Source organism: Hyalella azteca, unplaced genomic scaffold (genome assembly GCF_000764305.2).
Source record: "Hyalella azteca isolate HAZT.00-mixed unplaced genomic scaffold, Hazt_2.0.2 contig11415, whole genome shotgun sequence".
NCBI classification, from domain to species: Eukaryota; Metazoa; Arthropoda; class Malacostraca; order Amphipoda; family Hyalellidae; genus Hyalella; species Hyalella azteca.
This window is the reverse complement of record NW_025941414.1, coordinates 276,721-295,770: the sequence shown is the minus strand read 5'-3', so window position 1 is coordinate 295,770 and position 19,050 is coordinate 276,721. Positions and strand designations below refer to the sequence as shown.

General features: G+C 37.4%; 1 protein-coding gene across 1 annotated transcript; it reads left to right on the top strand.

The window, feature by feature from the left end:
• Positions 1-637: 637 nt before the first annotated feature.
• LOC108666045 (homeobox protein Hmx) lies at positions 638-8,722 on the top strand. The gene is made up of 4 exons (XM_018152851.2): positions 638-1,979; positions 3,717-3,889; positions 7,774-7,875; positions 8,261-8,722. The coding sequence occupies exons 1-4, from the start codon at positions 968-970 to the stop codon at positions 8,720-8,722; spliced, it is 1,749 nt and encodes a 582-aa protein (XP_018008340.2). The 5' UTR covers positions 638-967.
• The last annotated feature ends 10,328 nt before the right edge of the window (positions 8,723-19,050 follow it).

Here is a 19,050-nt window from a genome sequence, read left to right as displayed (position 1 = left end):
GCTTCACCTAAGGCGCCCTGGAAGACTCCCTAAAGACTGCAGTGACATGACTCTTGAGATGCAATTTTGCTCCAATTAGCACTCGCTCATTTCTGCAACTCAGCACCAGCAGCTCACTTTATTACCTTGAATTGGGGCAATTTTCACACGAGTAGAAGGCTGCTAATCTTTTAAGAGATTTACGTGTATCCCTTGGAGGTCTTTCGCCGGCCCGGCATCTCTATTTGTCGGTGACTCCGCCTTCTTCCCTCGCGCCAGGTCGTATTGGCGCAGACAAGCCACGCCCATCCTGAGGGTAAACTGCCTATTTCTGCCAAATTCCTTGACAATATTAGCGTTTTCCTGTGAAACATAACAAAATTTAGTAAATCCAAGGACATCATAAATGCGAACATACCAAATTATCTAACTACAAGCATTGTTACTAAAATTTAATTCCGATTTCGACGCTAAAAAATCGCAAGTTATTCTGCACGGCAAGGTTCGGCACGATGAGGGAAGTGAGGGCCTTCAAAGTTGTTCTCGCGATCCTAATGGAGCCGTGGCATCTGGTAAAGGAATTGACTAGACCTCGTGACAGAGCCAATTAGAGGGGAAATGGGCCACCTCATAGCTGCCCTCACGCCGTACCCTCGCTTTTAGGAAGCATTCTCAGAGGGCTCCAGTGCACCGTAGTGGCAACACTCTTCCGACTTACTCTCTTGGGAGCCTTGCAAAGTGGTGACACTTGGTCAAATTTTCCCTTGCATTTATCTCACCGGTGTTCGTGGTAGTATAATTGATATCTGAAAGACACAAGTGTTCAAGAAGAAGTTTTAGTGCTTCAGAGTGAGAACAATTTGGAACTCTTTCATTCATTGAAATATTTTCCTTCGTGTAATCAACCGCACATTTTGCAATTTAACGAATTATTTACCTATAAAGAAAATATAAATTTGTATTACATTCAATTCCATGATAATTCACAATGACCACTGAGCTGGAGATTGTGAAAGTGACTTCCGTGGAAACGGGACGCTCTACCCCTCATAGGAGTCCCAGCGAATCTCCACATAGTTTACAAATAAGCAAGCAATCTACACAAGGAAGCAGCATCAGCTCCAGTGTTTCAGTGACGCCTTTTTCAATCGCAGACATCTTGACCAAAATGGAAGGTAAGGCAGGCAATAATGTGACAGATAGTGTCGGTGATTCATCATCGAAAGAGACTGAGAAAAACACTGATGGCGAAAAACCGGAAGAAAACAGTTTGGTGACACTTCAGAGACGCAGAGAAATTTCCGTTTCTCTCGCCAAGATCGAGCCGGAAGAAAATTCTTCGAATTTTGACATGTCTAACCAAATACCAATTGATCTCAGCAAGGACGGGCATCACATATTATGGGGCAGCGCCAGTCCACTGAAACCCGAGCATCTTGACTCAATAACAGCGAACAACAACAACACAATAAACTGCAACAACAATAAATTTATGGCTAACTTTATTAACAGCAGCAAATCGATAAAACTTCTTTCCTCACCGAACTCGGCACACATTTCCCCCTTAACCAGCACCATCGGAAATAACGTGCATTTACGAGACGTACATCAAGCGCTGATGCCCCTATCAAACGCCTCGTATTCAAAATCAAACCACACGTCCATGATCGAACAAAGATTACATCAGGCTAGGTTAGAGGCCTTTGGAATGGCCAACGGAATCAGTCGTCACACGCGTGGCTTGTCACCAGATAAACCGTTAGTGAAGCCGGGGTCTTTGAGCGCCGATGCAAACAATGCTTCATCGGCAGTGTCCAGCACTGTGCCGGGTCTAAACAACTCATTGAGCTCTGGAGTTGCTGATAGTCGATCAGTGTCTCCAAACTCCAACGTCAGCATGGAGGAGATGGACGCGAGCGATAAAGATGATGATATTGACGATAAGAGGGCGAGATGCGAAGCAACCTCATCTGATCAACGCCGAGACTCTGACGATAAAGGTAATCTCAAAAAAATTCCTTTTCATGATTGATTTTTTTACTCATATGAAATGTGGTATATTGTCCTGCATGACATTTATGTTCAAAAACAACGAAAACAATGATAGGTCAACCGACGATTTATTTATATATAGAATATTCTAGCTATGGAATGGTAAAAGGCCTTAATGCACCATGCAGTACATGAACTCGTCTATGGGACGAAAGTATCATTAATATTTGAGTTCAATTAATGGCAGAATTTACAGATGGAAAATGCCATAACCCTCTGAATTTGTGTAGGATATGTTCCTGGTACGGGGATAACTTATTTATAAACGCACAATTTCGAATAATATATAGGATGTCGCGGTCATTTATAATGATATAATGTTCTGATTCCGTTACATTATTAAAAACAATTATGTGTCTTTTAAAATAGTTGAAACTCGTGTTTTCATTTCGTGTTTTTGAGTACGTAAAAATAAATGATTTCTCATGATGTTTATCATGCTTTAACTGAATATTTTTATGCTGAATACTTAATTTTTTATAGTGATTACCATACTGAAAATTTTTAAACTGAATACTGAATATTTTTATAATTTTCCTAATTTCACTAATTAAACCCACTTTTACCGATAAAATAAAGCAGAATAACGTCATTTGGTGATGCCGTTTACTTTTATCTATAAATTAATCACAATCTATTAAACACGGTAATACTTTTCGGTACTTTTTGTCGATTCACAGCCCTATTTTGTCGATTGCAGCATTTGCGACGAAAGATATTTACCTCTACCATTAATTGGACCGATGTTCATTATCATTATATGTGGTTCTAGAGTTAGTTGAGTTCTTTTGAATGATTACCTGCTCAATTTGCATAGATTGTGCCGATTACTCAATTAACAGAAAACTATATTCATATAATAGTGATAAAGGTAGATTAGTAGGTGTAATCGCATCGTTATTTGATATTTTCCTGAAAATGTCTCGTTCATTAATGGACGAGACTATAGGTTCAAATTTGTCAACTTTGGTATGCTTATAAGTTCTCTCTACAATTAAGGTCACTTCTTAACACATCACTTATAAAGCAGAAGTGTCACTTATTAACACGTCACTCATTACTCACAAAGACATGTCACTCAACAATAAACTTTTCATAATATCAGCAGCGTACAAGGCAGCTCATGCCGCAAATAGTGATTTATGACATGTAATTACAGAATACATAACATTATTACGCGCAGGATTTTTTTAATTCAACTCGTCTCTAAGCAGTGACACAGAATTTGTAAAATGATTAGCTTTATTACAATATATCCATTTTCAAGCATTGATTTTGGCTGAATTTTAGATATTTTTAAATTTTTTTTCTACGTTGGACATGAAGAAGAACTTTTACGAATCAGAACAAAATCAATATTAAAAAAATCTTCCCCTTTTTTCGTGAAATCCATTTCCTTCGACCGAGTCTCGTAGTTTCTGCCCTGTCATCAGCTATGGCATTTCGGTTTCAATTCGTTTCAGAATTCATATGCAACAAATTAATTTAATATTTTTTCGATATTCAATATATACATTGAATATCAAAATGTATTTGCTACATTGAAAGTAAGTTGATCTTGAAATCTCTCTATATTAGATAAAAAAAGTATCAATATATTGACACTCATACTCTGGATCAGTAACTTTACCACGATCTTTTATTGAAATGTAAAATTTACCCTGAAGTCTGGTTGCCCACTACAGAAGGCAGCGATGCAGACTTCAGCTCTCGAGCATCAGCTCGCAAGAAGAGGTGTCGCGCAGCGTTCAGCCACGCGCAGGTGTTCGAGCTGGAGCGCAGGTTCGCGCACCAACGCTACCTCTCCGGCCCCGAGCGCGCTGACCTCGCGCAGGCACTCAAACTCACCGAGCAGCAGGTTAGTGCAGCTGACCTCGCGTAGGCACTCAAACTCACCGAGCAGCAGGTTAGTGCAACAAAGAGTGACGACGTCGAGCATAGCAAGCAATTGATAACTCAATTACGTATTATGCTCGATCTTATCTAACGCAGCAAACCATATGACGATGTGTATTTTAGTTTCTCGAAGTTAATTTTTTGTTGTCATGTGTTCAACCTTATTTAAGCCATTGAGAATGAAGAGTTGGAATATCCTCAGCACCATGTGCTACAAGCGTAATTTTAGGTAAAATCATATAATTAAATTAATAAAAATATTTTGGAAACGAAACGTGCCATAGCAAGGACCTAATATTATCGCCAATGATCCAGCTATGATTTTCCATAAGGTTTTCTCACTCAGGACCTGCTAAGTCTATCGGGCGACTGCGTTCGCTGTAATCGCATCTTCTTCCACTCAATTAATTGAATAGTTTACCCTCAATTTATCCTCGAGTCGCGTCGGTTCTCACGATTCGACTCTCGCCGATCGAGGATAGAACTTCGAGGCTACCGCAAAATTCGATCCTTATCGACATTTAATGGCATTGTTCGGCACCACAATTGTTAGTCGCGCCATCCTTGATGAACTCGCCGCTAAGAATGAGCGTTCTCAAGTGGAATGCGCTGGATCGTGCCGGCATGCGGGATGATCGCGGTGCCAATAAAGGAATGAACGAGTGAACGAATGTGCGCACGCGACCCACGCGCTAGAGTTAACGCAATCGAACGAAAACTTCCAGACATTTTCCGCATTAAGTAGAAAGGAAATTATTGAGACCGTATAGAAAGGAAATTACTTTCTAGATGATCTTCATTTAAGCAGACGATTTAACCGTTTTATTTCAACGCATGTAATCCCGGAATTGATTAATGTACAGCAATACATTGAGAAATACGCACGATTTAATGAATTTTAGACACGTAAAAAGGCTAGCATAAATGTTCAAATCAATCATACGGAGCATGAACGATGCAAATTTTTTAACATAGAATTTAACAAATTAGCGTCTAATATTTGTATAAAAAAACTAACACAAGATAATTAATTGAGGGACATCAACGTTCTCAATTGTTTTTGCAATAAATTAAATATTATAAAACTGAGGGAAAAATGTAAGATATAACTTGTTTAATAATATTATATGCAACGAATATATCTTAAGGATTATTTGTCATCCAAACCGAAAGTTTTTAAAAGTGAAGGGTATGATAACTCAACACAATAATTGGTAGGAGCTGATTAGACTTTACATATAAATATCTATCTTGAAGATTTACCCTACGAACGTAAGCCCATTTACATGGTGCAGAAAGTACATGCTTAAATAATTTCTAAATTAAAAAGTGCTGTAATTAATGCATGGAGCTAATTTCTCGTCTATACCCATAAATAATAATTAATTCAATTTCAGAATTCGCCGAAAATTGTCGTATTGAAAAACTTCCAACGGTCACCGAAAAATAATAAATTCATTCATTTCAGGCAAGTTTCCCCTTTACATGTTCCCCTGTAAATATTCTATGTAAAAAAGTTGTCTTAAAGGAGCAGGCAGAGAAGGAGATTTTAATTACAAAGTTCCTAAGAAGTTCCTCTGGAGGTCATCATGGGATTTCCTATTACTTTAATCCCCTGGAATGACCCTCTTGGTTGCCCTCTGATTACCCTCTCCAATTTTCGGATTACCTCTTAGGTGCCGGGGCATCAACTCTTATACCTCTCTTGCCACTCCCTGTCATTACGGCATCTCGAGCTCGTTTCTTTTAGTAGGAAATAATGGCCTCTTGTTTGCGTGGTGGGAAAGAAAATTGAGAATTATCATGCGACTTTTAAACCAATTGATTATTACAAATATTAAGAAAATTACTTCCATGGAAAATATTTCAATTAGATTCAGCCTTACTATGAATAATTCGCTATGAATGACCGAAATTTTCCCTAATTACTTTTTTAAATTCTAAATGATGGAACTAACGAATGAAAATATAACAGCGAATTTAAATTCGACAGGGAGTGACTAATCTTCTCATGTGATGCTCTCAATATCCCAGTCTCGCTACGTGAACCATCTACATTAACGCTTCGCAGAATTTCAAAACTCAAGAAAATTAATTTTCAGAAATAAATTGTTTAAAATTAATTGCTGTCAATATAATTATTAAAATATATATGAACATTTTTAATGGATATTCGAATCCAATTTTAATAATAGAGTGATGGGTCCCAGTTGGGATATCATGGGTGACTCCACCGCCCCCTAGTGGCTTAGGCAATCATTATTGCGACGTCATGGGCGACTCCACCGCCCCTGGTGGCTTAGGCAATCATTATTGCGACGTCATGGGTGACTCCACCGCCCCCTGGTGGCTTAGGCAATCCTTATTGCGACGTCACGGGTGACTCCACCGCCCCTTGGTGGCTTAGGCAATCATTATTGCGACGTCATGGGCGTTAATCTTCAGCACGCGTCTAGCGGTAGTTAATTTCACCTTGGCTGCTCTTTTTCTGAGGTGTTTGGTACTCTTTAGCGTGGTTATTTTTGCTGTTACGGTGGAGACTAAACGCTAGCGATCGAAACCTCATTCTAGTTGATCATTTGATGAGGTACTGAGGTCTTTTTTTCTGGTGGCTTTAAGAATATGAGAACAATCCTGGAATACACTGTTGTTGTTCTAGCATAATAATAGTGCATACATGAGCAAGAAAGCTGATTGTAACTGTCTATAACAGACTGACATGTTTTAATTTATTGCCTGAACTCATTCATGCTTAGCCTCTTAAGAATTTTTTGAATGTACTAATCAAACAAAGTTATTTCTAAAAAGATGTCGAAGATGCTACAGAGAAAAATTTTCAAACATTTTATTGCGATAAAATTACGTGATTGCAGTAGAAAAATTTCCCGTTAGACTCTAGATATTCTAATGCACTTCTAAACTAAAAGTCTATACGGATTCTTTACTTTTACGAAACTACATTCAAAATCTTGTGCATTAAATACCGCCAGTAGATCAGGCAGCCTTTCCCGTACTTATTCAGTCAAAAATCGGCCGCAGAGAACACCGGCCCAGCCAGCACTATAAGCCATTAAAGCCATACATCATATATGTTCTGCTGATGCTGGGCCACTGATTTTTCACGTCTAAATTTTTTACTGGAACTTTTTTATCTTTTGCTCCAGTGTTTCTCCTCTGATTTCCGGCTCCTGTGCGATGCAGCATCGCTCATTCTGTGCAGCTCAGATCGAGTATGCAATTACCTGAGCGTAACGTTCGTTTCCCCTCACCCTGTTCCCCTCGTGTGATTATTACAATTAGGCAGTGACCCTTCGCTCGCCGCTCAGAGATCATTAAGGGTAAAAAACCTTAATAGGCATCGACCGAACGCTGCCCGAAACCGGTGGTCGATTGCTCAGATTTTGCACGTGGCTTTCACGTACGTAGAGCTTGACCGTGATTGCCTCGAGCGCTTACGTTGAGTATGACCGTGATTGCCTCGAGCGCTTACGTTGAGTATGACCGTGATTGCCTCGAGCGCTTACGTTGGGTATGACCGTGATTGCGTCGAGCGATTAGGAAGCGATTGCGTGGGCCCATTGAAACTAAATTATTATGTTTAAGTAAAGAAAATTTTTACTGACTTCAAGCCAATTGACAATAACAATTTTTATTTAGGATTGATTCTTTACATTGACTGTGATTAATTTTAAGCTATACTTTTATTTCAACTTCTTGACTGATTCATGAATTCTATGCAATATATTAAACGTTATGCTCTGTTCATTCAGAAATCTACTTTAACGTGTATTTAGCATCTGGCAGTGAGCAGCATGTCTGACGGTGACTTTTTCTTGTCCCGCGCAGATCAAAATCTGGTTCCAGAACCGGCGCTACAAGACGAAGCGTAAGCAACTTGTCGTCAACTGCGGGGAACCTCCGTCGCCTGGGAGACGTGTTGCAGTTAAGGTAAATGATCAAAAAGTATTAGATTTATAAAAAAAATCTGCAATAAAATAATTTGATTATTCTGATTTGACGATAGATGTCGTAACAATAGTCCAATTTGATTTAACTTTTTCAGATTTTTTGTTAATTTACTAGTGATATGTTGATTAATAGGACATCTGAAAATATTTGATGTAAAATATGGATGCTTTTGATACCATATAGTGCTGATGCCAGTCACATATTTTGGTTCAATACCTCGACTGGTAACAACATCGTAAATTCGGGTCGTATTTTATTAATTAATCAAATCGACGAAGAAGTGAAGAGTTGGAGCAGGTAATTTTCCTCCACTAGAATGCTTCTTCAATTTTCTTAGTTGAAGAAATCTTTTTTCGAATTTCAGGTTCTGATGAGGGACGACCAAATGCTGCTGGGTTCCCCTGAAGGGGATCTCGTCTCCCCTCGGGGCCCTCCATCCTTACTGCTGCCCTCGTTTGGCTCCTTACCCCCACCCTTGGGTACTCTAGGATCCCTAGGTATTCCCCCATACTGTTACTACCCATACCTTTACGGCGGGTCACCCGTTGTAACCCATTCCTCCAGCACCCATCAAACCTCGTCGAATTTCCAGTCGAACTTTTCATCCAATTTTCCTTCGCTTCAGGGATTTTCAAATTTAACTAATAATTTTCCGCAACTTTCCGCACTTTCCGCGGCGTCTTTATCGTCCCTGACGAACTCTCTGGCGTCGTCCCTCTTGCCAGGGACGACAATTAACACGTCCCACCATCCGGCGTCCACATCACCTATGGCGAACGGAATTCGTCCATCGTCCCAAACTCCACCGTCCCCGACCCGACCTTGAAACAGGGTTCCGCTTCATTATTTACCTTAAAAATTAAGCTTAAAATTACTTTTAATTTATGCGTTATCCGTTTTAAATTTGATTACGAAATCTCGAAATCAATACAAATAAATAGTTTGATAGCTTAAGTAAACTAATGTCATTGTATTAGATCCCTAATAATTAACAATTTAAAATTCGGTATACAATTTCCCTGAGTATACATACAGTAGTGCACAAATGAACAGCCGTCCATGATTTTTGTTGTATTACAATTAACTTCATCTTAAGAGTTTATTCTCCTGGCAGCTATTTTTTGTCTCCTCGTTGAATAAATGCATTGTACAGCATCAGGGAACGTCGTGTAAAAGGCATGTAGCAATATAATTCAGTAGAATGTTTTTAGTACACCGTGAATAATAGATTGAAAATTAGAATTTTTCAAAATTGTCAATATCGTCAATTAGCTTAGGACGTCACTTCATTTTCCTTGTGTACAAATGTAATAAATTTTCATGAATGTACATAAATAAAATGTTGCACTGTAGCAATTGAAAATTATTTCAACGATAATTATTATGAAAAGAAATTTATTCAATGAAAAAATGAATAATTGGTAAACGGTAATTAATTCATCAAATAAAGCGAAAATTCATTTATATACAAAAATTTCTTTAAATTGGAAAGTTATATTTCAAATTAGACTAAATACTCGTAATCATTAGTTTCATACATGGTTTCTCTAGGCTTTCATTCAATCATTAAAATTTTAGAAAAGAATTGGGACCTGAAACCGTTGAATGATGAGATTGAAGGAGAATATCAAACATGGAGGTTGAATCCCAGCATAATTAATGTATTTTTACTGGAGAACAAATAACTTTGTTATTTTTTCCAATGGGCAAAAAATTACCTTTTTTAAACTTTTTCCATGAATTCTCAATCATCAATATTAATCTCAATCATCAGTGGTATAATATTGTAATTGAATATATAAATTATCCACTACGAATTACAAATCTGATAAAAGTTACCGAGAAAAATAGAAATCGAAACTTTGGAAGCAGTGCACTTCCATAAAATAAAACCTCCATTTGTTATTGAATATATTTGTATTAGTTTCATCTCTTGAATCTCATTTTGTAGGAACTCAACAAAATGTTTATTCCATGGAATGTTCGCACGTTACGCATAGACACCTATTATTTCAGAAGTGTCTATGAACTTAATTCACAAACATGACTAGATGAATAAATGTTGCATAATTTACAAACTTGTTTTATTGCCTATTTATTTATCAACCTATATAAAAACATATTAGTGATTCCAGTTAGTCAATGAAATTTAATTTAATCAGTTTCCATTTAAAATCAATTAATAGATGGTTAATTTTATATATGAACTGCCATCACATTTTTTTGGTAAATAAATAGATTATTTTGATTTCAATTACAGTATATGGTACCAAAAATTTCATGAAAATCTAAATATATATAATGGGCATTAATTTCCAGGAATATTTGAAATAACTTCGGAACTTCCACGCTTACAATGAATATGAGTGTTTTAAATAAATGCACAGTCTCAAGTACTCCACTTAGATCCAGTTACCGCTCTACGTGTTACCGTGAATGCTGTAGTATTCGTGAACGTTGTATGGTATCATGAATTACCTGGTGGACGACATCGGTTATAGCAAGGCGTTCCGGTTCCGATTAATCGGTATTAATCCGTTGCGATCAAGTCAAAGTAATCCGGATAATCCAAATCGTTATTAGGCACTGAAAACGTGGCATGCCGGCAACATTGGATGGCTGGGATTGGTCGTATCGAGGGAAATTAGAATTATGAATATCTTGAGTGGATTAAGCGATGACGAAAATTCCAGCATTAATTTCATATATCGTTAAGTCATCACAGCACTTATATCGCCGGCCTCATATACTGTAGAAACGATCTATTTAGTAACAAAACAAACTCTCTTCTATAGCGTAGAGAAGTGAATTCTTCAATGTCATTGACCGTAATGGCTGAGAATAATTGGTACCAGCAGTTAAGGGTTCAATGTCTTAATTGCCAATAATATTCCCTACTTTAATTTTTTTTATCACGATATCCCAAAAAATTTGTAACGCAATTTCCAAAGTTATTGGTCAGTATAGAATTGATCTATAAAAGATCAACGATTGCCGCTCAAGTGCCGCCCTCGCGTCGATGCTGTGTGTAGGTGTGATTTTATAGCCATGCGAGTGTTATTTTTACGATCGACCTAATGACCTTAAATCGGAAATCTGGTCAGTGGTGCTTTTGGGCTTCCGGTGCAGGGGATATACGGCACGCAACGCCTGCCGCGTGCAGCCGTAAAAACGCTTGCCGTGCTAAATAACGGACGAAAATTAGCTATTTATTTGATTTTAGTTATTCTGAATTATTGTGAATATTCGATAATTTATCCCTTGCCTCAGTTAAAAAAATTAGATACGAGTTAAATATGATGATGAACATCAAGGTTAACTTTGCGAAACAACGAACAGGGTAAAAGGACAGGAGATCGCGCTGTTAGTTATTCATTTTATCACTTACTCGCAGATCGTATAAGAGGAAAAATGAATGGGTGTGCATTGTAATTTGAATTTATAACAGAGTCAAAACTGTGGTTTTGGAGAGATATTTTAGCATCGTTCATTTAATTTTCATACAGATAAAAAAAAAATAAGATATATCTTTTTCAATTATTTCACTTCAGGATGCTTAATTAATTGACCGGAGTTATGATTTCTTATGTAAGATTTTATTTGACTTCACAATTTACTTGTATGATCAGTAAATTGTATTGTTGTATTTATTAAGTACCAAGTATTATATTGTTATGTAAATTTATTTTCTATTAATTGTTCAGTATATATCTTGTAAGTTAATTAATAAACAGTAAATAAGAAGGGACCTGGCGTCGCAATTTCATCCATGTCTTCATCAGTAGCTGGACTGGCATATAAGATTATTATTTAAAGCATACCTCCCTCTTCATTTTTGAGGCCAAATTTCCCGGTGAAAATTTACAGACGCGGCAGCTTTTGATTTGGATTACCTGCAGAAGCTGGGGCGACTCTAAATTTTGTTAGGGTTGGTACCACATTAATATCACCAAATTAAATAATTTTGATGACATCATTTCTGAACGCGAGTGTTGTAAAAAGTGAGCACTAGGGCAGCTGCTGTGTGATGCTCATTTGTGCTTCCGGTGAACAGGATGGTGGTGTTGATGTATGTAGGTGATGTATGTAGGTGATGTATGTAGGTGAAGTATGGAGGTGATGTATGTAGGTGAAGTATGTAGGTGATGTATGTAGGTGATGTATGTATGTGATGTATGCAGGTGATGTATGCAGGTGATGTATGCAGGTGATGTATGCAGGTGATGTATGTAGGTGATATATGTAGGAGATGTATGTAGGTGATATATGTATTCATGGGCAGTAATTTATATAAAAGCGGTGTATGGTAATATTTTTTTGCATTCAATCACCTTGTGATAATTATTTAGAGTTGGAAATTGATATTATTTGCGGATACGCTATTGTTAATATTTTTTTCTGATAATGGCCAGAGAGTTGTAGATGTAAAAAAGCTGTATGAATCATAAAAAAACACTGGACGTAATCATTTTTATAAATCGACGATATGTCGTATTTCAAAATAGATATTTTAGTACGATGTCTGATTACAACTATTTCTAGAGGCAGAGTGGTTGAAAATTAAAGATTGGTGATAAAAATAGCACGATGCTCAGCGTAAGAATTTCTACGTGTGGAAAAATTCAGGAAATAAGCTTGAGATAAATACGCAAGCGAGGGTACGCGGAGATAAATGCGTAGGCGAGGGTACGCGGAGATAAATGCGTAGGCGAGTGTACGCGGAGATAAATGCGTGGGCGAGTGTACGCGGAGATAAATGCGTGGGCGAGGGTACGCGGTGATAAATGCGTGGGCGAGGGTACGCGGAGATAAATGCGTGGGCGAGGGTACGCGGAGATAAATGCGTGGGCGAGGGTACGCGGAGATAAATGCGTAGGCGAGTGTACGCGGAGATAAATGCGTAGGCGAGTGTACGCGGAGATAAATGCGTGGGCGAGGGTACGCNTATGCAGGTGATGTATGTAGGTGATATATGTAGGAGATGTATGTAGGTGATATATGTATTCATGGGCAGTAATTTATATAAAAGCGGTGTATGGTAATATTTTTTTGCATTCAATCACCTTGTGATAATTATTTAGAGTTGGAAATTGATATTATTTGCGGATACGCTATTGTTAATATTTTTTTCTGATAATGGCCAGAGAGTTGTAGATGTAAAAAAGCTGTATGAATCATAAAAAAACACTGGACGTAATCATTTTTATAAATCGACGATATGTCGTATTTCAAAATAGATATTTTAGTACGATGTCTGATTACAACTATTTCTAGAGGCAGAGTGGTTGAAATTTAAAGATTGGTGATAAAAATAGCACGATGCTCAGCGTAAGAATTTCTACGTGTGGAAAAATTCAGGAAATAAGCTTGAGATAAATACGCAAGCGAGGGTACGCGGAGATAAATGCGTAGGCGAGTGTACGCGGAGATAAATGCGTAGGCGAGTGTACGCGGAGATAAATGCGTGGGCGAGGGTACGCAGAGATAAATGCGTAGGCGAGGGTACGCAGAGATAAATGCGTAGGCGAGGGTACGCAGAGATAAATGCGTAGGCGATGGCACGCGGAGATAAATGCGTGGGCGAGGGTACGCGGAGATAAATGCGTAGGCGAGGGTACGCGAGGGAAGCATGAGGGCAAGGCGCTAGGCGCGCAGGCGTCGTGCAGCGCCGCGTCTCACTCGCCGCGCCTGCAAATAAACAGCGACTAGAAAAACCCTCGTCAGGAGTGCCTGATTATTCGCTCATATATTTGTGCAGGCGATCATATATTTGTGCAGACGCTCATATATTTGTGTAGACGGTCATATACTTGTGCAGACGCTCATATATTTGTGTAGACGGTCATATATTTGTGTAGACGGTCATATATTTGTGACGACGCTCATATACTTGTGCAGACGCTCATATATTTGTGTATATTTGTGCAGACGCTCATATATTTGTGCAGGCGCTCATATATCTACGCAGACGCTCATATATTTGTGCAGACGCTCATATATTTGTATATACGATCACGTATTAGTGCAGACGCGCATAAATTTTGACATACGCACATATATTTTTTTCTATTGCGTATCCTAATATGGTTACATCACGGTCATATAATAGTGTGCATTATATCATTCGAATTCATCCACTTCGAAGCGACCTTAAAGACAAAGGAATTGCTATCTTAAAAAATTTCCCAAACCTACTTACTTTGCTTCTTTGAGTCAACTGATATTCAATTCTGAAATAAATAGGCTTTGACTTAGTTTGATCCGAATGATTATTTTCCTTTGAATGCATCTTCATAAAAGCCAAATGATGGAAAAGCAAGCGGTCATTCTGTGCAACGATGTGTGATAAAAAAATACGACTTCCAATAAGTCGTATACGGACCGAAGGCAGCTGAGATTCTCCCGCGACCGTGACTTCTATCCGCCAGTGGAGGTACGTGAAGCAACATATCTTGAGAGCGCTGAGGTTTTCGTCGAAATTAATTGTTTTTATAGTGCAACAAAATTATATACATTTTATTTGCTAATTTTACCGCTTGCATAAAATTAGCTGGCTTTGTCGCTTGAAGAGCGACAATTCAAGTCAAAATTACTTCGAAAAAAAAGTGTCAATAATTTATTGCATTTTCCTGCCTATTGCATTTCATTATCCGCTAGTAATTGTACATTTCATAGGACAATATTCAATTTCAGATAAATCTCTTCCGTTGAATTACTTTTATTAATTTCCGACAGAATAAGTTCCAATTTGTTGCAAACATCTGCATCGCTTGCCATGAATAAATTAGCAAGTTCACGGCGCCAAAAAACGTATACCTACTATTTATTTTTCTGACTGATGATTATGCACGATAAATAAACACATTAAACCAGCAATTATAATTTGGGTAAAGACGATTCAAATAAATGGAATTGAAACATATCAGATATGAATTGATCCTAATTAAGTTAGGAAAAAATAATAGAGAAACAATCAGAGTTGACTTGATTGAGATACAAATTTAGTCGGAGAAATTCATTAAATGAACTTCATGTTTATCGCTCTGGTAATATGAGAGCAGAGTTAGCGTGAGCGGCGAGCAGTTCATTATTTAACGGGACAAAAATGCCGCGACAAATGGCTGGGTATGATCAAGCCGCTGGAGTCGCGTGCGATGGGCCAAAAAACTGCACCACATGTGTCAGACCAACCGATAAAAATACGCGTAAACAAAAATGAGTCGGTTATTAACTACCTCGATGACTGCTTAACGCATTACGTGCCATTAGACGCTCCATTATTTGGAGAAAATAAAGAGACGAACCATCTGATTCGTGTAAGTTTTTCTTTGTTACGTCTGACAGTTAACAATGGATCACATTAGAGTGATGAACGGAAATAATTAAGATATCTGATATTCAGTAAACTTTCTGACCGCGATTGCACAATACAAAGAATTAATCTTATTATTTTGATAATTCAATCTTTCAATTTAAAGGTTGACGCAACCACTCAATGTTTCATTTATGGAGTTGACTGTTACTGTCTTCAACAAGATTTGGTTTAATTTCTAAAAATTAATTTCGATCAAGGTCAATCTTATTCATTTATTATACTGTAGTTTTTTCGTATTTTTTTTATTTCAATATCTTCGTAAGTTGTAAAAATTTTGAATTTTCCTTCAAATTAATTTAATCTTATTTTCGAGAGACACAATGTTCAAGAAGTTGACCGTGGAACAAGAGTTTATGAAAACAAAAGAATACATTCCGATTTTTGGACCTGACCATCTATTCTATCTTGTCCTCTTTGGCGGTCAGAATTCAATCTTAAATATTTCAATATTTCACCGATCACCAATACACTACCGCGTAATACTTTCGAGCTGAATTTCCCTTACACACCAGCCCTCAAGTTGTCCACTTGTGAGGGTTAAATTCCAAGCTCCGTAGAGCAAGGCTCTTGCTTAGGACGCATCCATTTGTGCGGGTCGAGTGAGAGAATTACTTGTGTCAGGAGTCCGAGTAAACATTCCCAGGGCCGAGTTGGACACTTGGAGTTGTGTAAACTGAAAACCGAGCTACTGATATGACCATAACATCTGATAAGGACGAACAAAGTGAACATCATGATTTCTTCATACCGATAAATAAAATGAAACTGGTCAATTTTACTGTGGGAACATTTAGTGAGAAGTGTCGAATTGTTCAGCTGATACATAGGCGCTTATAGCTTCCTGTTAATATTGACTCTTATTTTAATTCAGTACCGTAACTATATAATTAATCATAAACCATTTAATGCATTTCAACTAAACTCAAAACTTTCTTTAAAATTGAACGACTGACCAACTCAAGTTAAAAAAAATGCTCGTTGATTTCAGTTGGAGTGCTTATGATACACTTTTTTCGTTACCACAAGCTCACTGGAAGTAAAATTTTTAGCTATTACTTTAATCGAGCAACAGAGCTGGCACGTCTTGAATTTTATTTTCTTTCTGATTTTAATACAAAATTTCAATATGATGAGTCCTCAGTGAGACCAAGCATTAAACCTCGACTCCAGCAACTGACTGGGCACTTCAAAACTTGATGTTTACATTCCCAGGCTTGGAGAAGCTGAGCAGAATATCACTTCGGGGTAACTGCTTGACCAGACCCTTTGTCCGAGAGTCCGAACATCTGTAACTCTTAAAATTCCACTCCAAGTTTTTAGTTAACTTTAAAACATTTTCCTTGGGTGTAGTTATGTTTATATTAAAATTTCAGTGAGTACGAAAAATATGTCAAGGGTTAGTTTTAAACTTCAAAGCACGCGATCGGAAGCTTCATTTTGAGTTTTTTAATGCAAAGAGCCAAAAAATTATATATTAAGATTGCAATAATATTTTTCTGATAAATAATCCGTAGAAAATTTTTTGGGTAAAAAAGCTATTACCAAAAAGGGTAAAAGCTTTCTAAAGCTACCCAAAACCTAAAGCTTATGGGTAGCTTTAGAGTGATTAAATGATCTTTATTCGCTTGCCAAAAACTCCGCTTTTCTTAAATATTACGATACAAATTGCAACAATAATTCTTTATTACTTCAAAAATTATATTATATCTTTAACAATTCTGTCCCATTTCAAAAATTGGTCCGCGGAGAGCGAATCTACGCACAATAGTATCTACTTTATAATAGGTTTTTATTAGAATATATATTTTTTTAATTTTTAGTACAAGATTGATTTCATGGAAAAACCATTCATTTTGTGATTCATAATCGTTTAAAATGCAAATGCCTTTTCTCAGGCCGACAAAAATTTTCATTATTGTTTGCTTGAGTGGGAAAATTTTATCTTTCCGAGTTCTCAATTTCAAAAGAGCCCTTTTAACAAAATCCTGGTGTCCAAAACAACTCGTGAAGTTCTTTGTCTGGAATTATTTCTTGTCGGTAATGAGAGTTTGTTTGCACAAACAGCCTTACTTCACGACAAAAAAGTGTCTATAATGGGCTTGTTCTTCTCACTAATGAGCTGCCTTCCGCTCTTCCAATATAAGGTTTCCGTACACAAAACTTTGCTGTATAACAATCGGCGCTTTTGAGAGATTGCGAGACACTCTTCGATAAACTATAACTAATTAACCTACAAAATACGGACAGAAAAATATAAGAAAATTGTAATTGAAAACAATTATAGAAATTAATTCAATAGTTACAATAATAATATTGCAAGTTAATAATTTTAAAAAGTATTGTGGAAATTCTTAAAGCATTGAGTGAAGTGAAACAATACGAAATATAACCATGATACGTTCATATAACCCAACTCCTTCACAGAGCCATGATGGATTAAGTCTCCGATACTTGAAGTAAAAAGCACCACTTCTGCGTTGATCTCGTCTGAGCCGCACCAATAAGGCATTAAATCCCAATTCCTGCAATTATATATTGATTCCTGCATGATCAGATTGCCTATATGGAATAACACTGACAGGCCAGCACGCTAACAACTGATCGCTTAATCTGCGTGCGACTTCTGGAAGTTCCGACATTTAACAGGAGTTTTGTTTCATCAATCGATCTAATATATCAACGCTTTCCAATTAAATATTTGACATGTCAAATACAATTGTATTACTTGTTTGGTAGATAACGTGAATCTATTTTTGATTGGTATTTCGATGAACCAGTGTTATTATTAATAGCGGGAAACTATTAGAAACACTTAGGACAGTAAACCGTAAGACTTTAAAACGATACTGAGTTTTAACATAATTCGATACTTTCCGTGTGCAAATATGAATAAACTGTAATTATTGCAAACAGTTTTCATAAATTTAATTATTAATTTTCTATTTTATTTGGGAAATATTTCTAGATGTTATTCAGGACTCATAAATACACGTGCGGGATGATGTTTTATTTAATAAATGTACAGCATTCTTCATTAAAATATATTACAAGATACAACCAACTTTGTGGATCACATTGTATGAGCTGCATTAATACCGTGAAATGCTGACAAAAACTTCACATTCACACACACTACAGAAGTGAAGAAAAAAAATTGCGGAGAAGCGTGCATGCAAAATTTTCATTTCGTGGATTGCAGGTCTTCACGAGATTGCGATGCAATTAGACGAAAGCACAAGACGCTCCTGCAGCCTTGCAATTGCCACGTCCGCAGCTACAATGCTTCCCGCAACTCCGAGGAGCAGGCGGCATTTAAGCAACGTGAAACCTTCGCGCCTCGACAAAAGAAACTCGAGATACTGCACGCTAGCATTTAGCGCGGAACATGACTGTATAAATGCGTGTGTTAATACCATCCTAAAATACTGGTTCCCTGTATCGATTGTATTTACTGTTACTTGAAGGAGGAAGGCTGTGTGAGCTGGCATTTAGCGCGCAACAATGCTTGGTATGAATGATTGGGTTTATACGGTCCTGGAATGACGGAATGAATGCCTGTGTTCATACGGTCCTGGAATTACGGTATGAATGCCTGTGTTTATACGGTTCTGGAATTACGGTATGAATGCCTGTGTTAATACCGTACTAGAATCACGGTATGAATACCTGTGTTAATACCGTCCTGGAATAACGGTATGAATGCCTGTGTTAATACGGTACTGGAATTACGGTATGAATGCCTGTGTTAATATGGTACTAGAATCACGGTATGAATGCCT

Coding starts and splice junctions, on each gene's coding strand:
- LOC108666045 (XM_018152851.2), top strand. CDS start 968: ATGACCACTGAGCTGGAGATTGTGAAAGTGACTTCCGTGGAAACGGGA. Junction 3,890..7,773: donor TCAAACTCACCGAGCAGCAG/GTTAGTGCAGCT, acceptor TGTCCCGCGCAG/ATCAAAATCTGGTTCCAGAA. Junction 7,876..8,260: donor GGAGACGTGTTGCAGTTAAG/GTAAATGATCAA, acceptor TTCGAATTTCAG/GTTCTGATGAGGGACGACCA.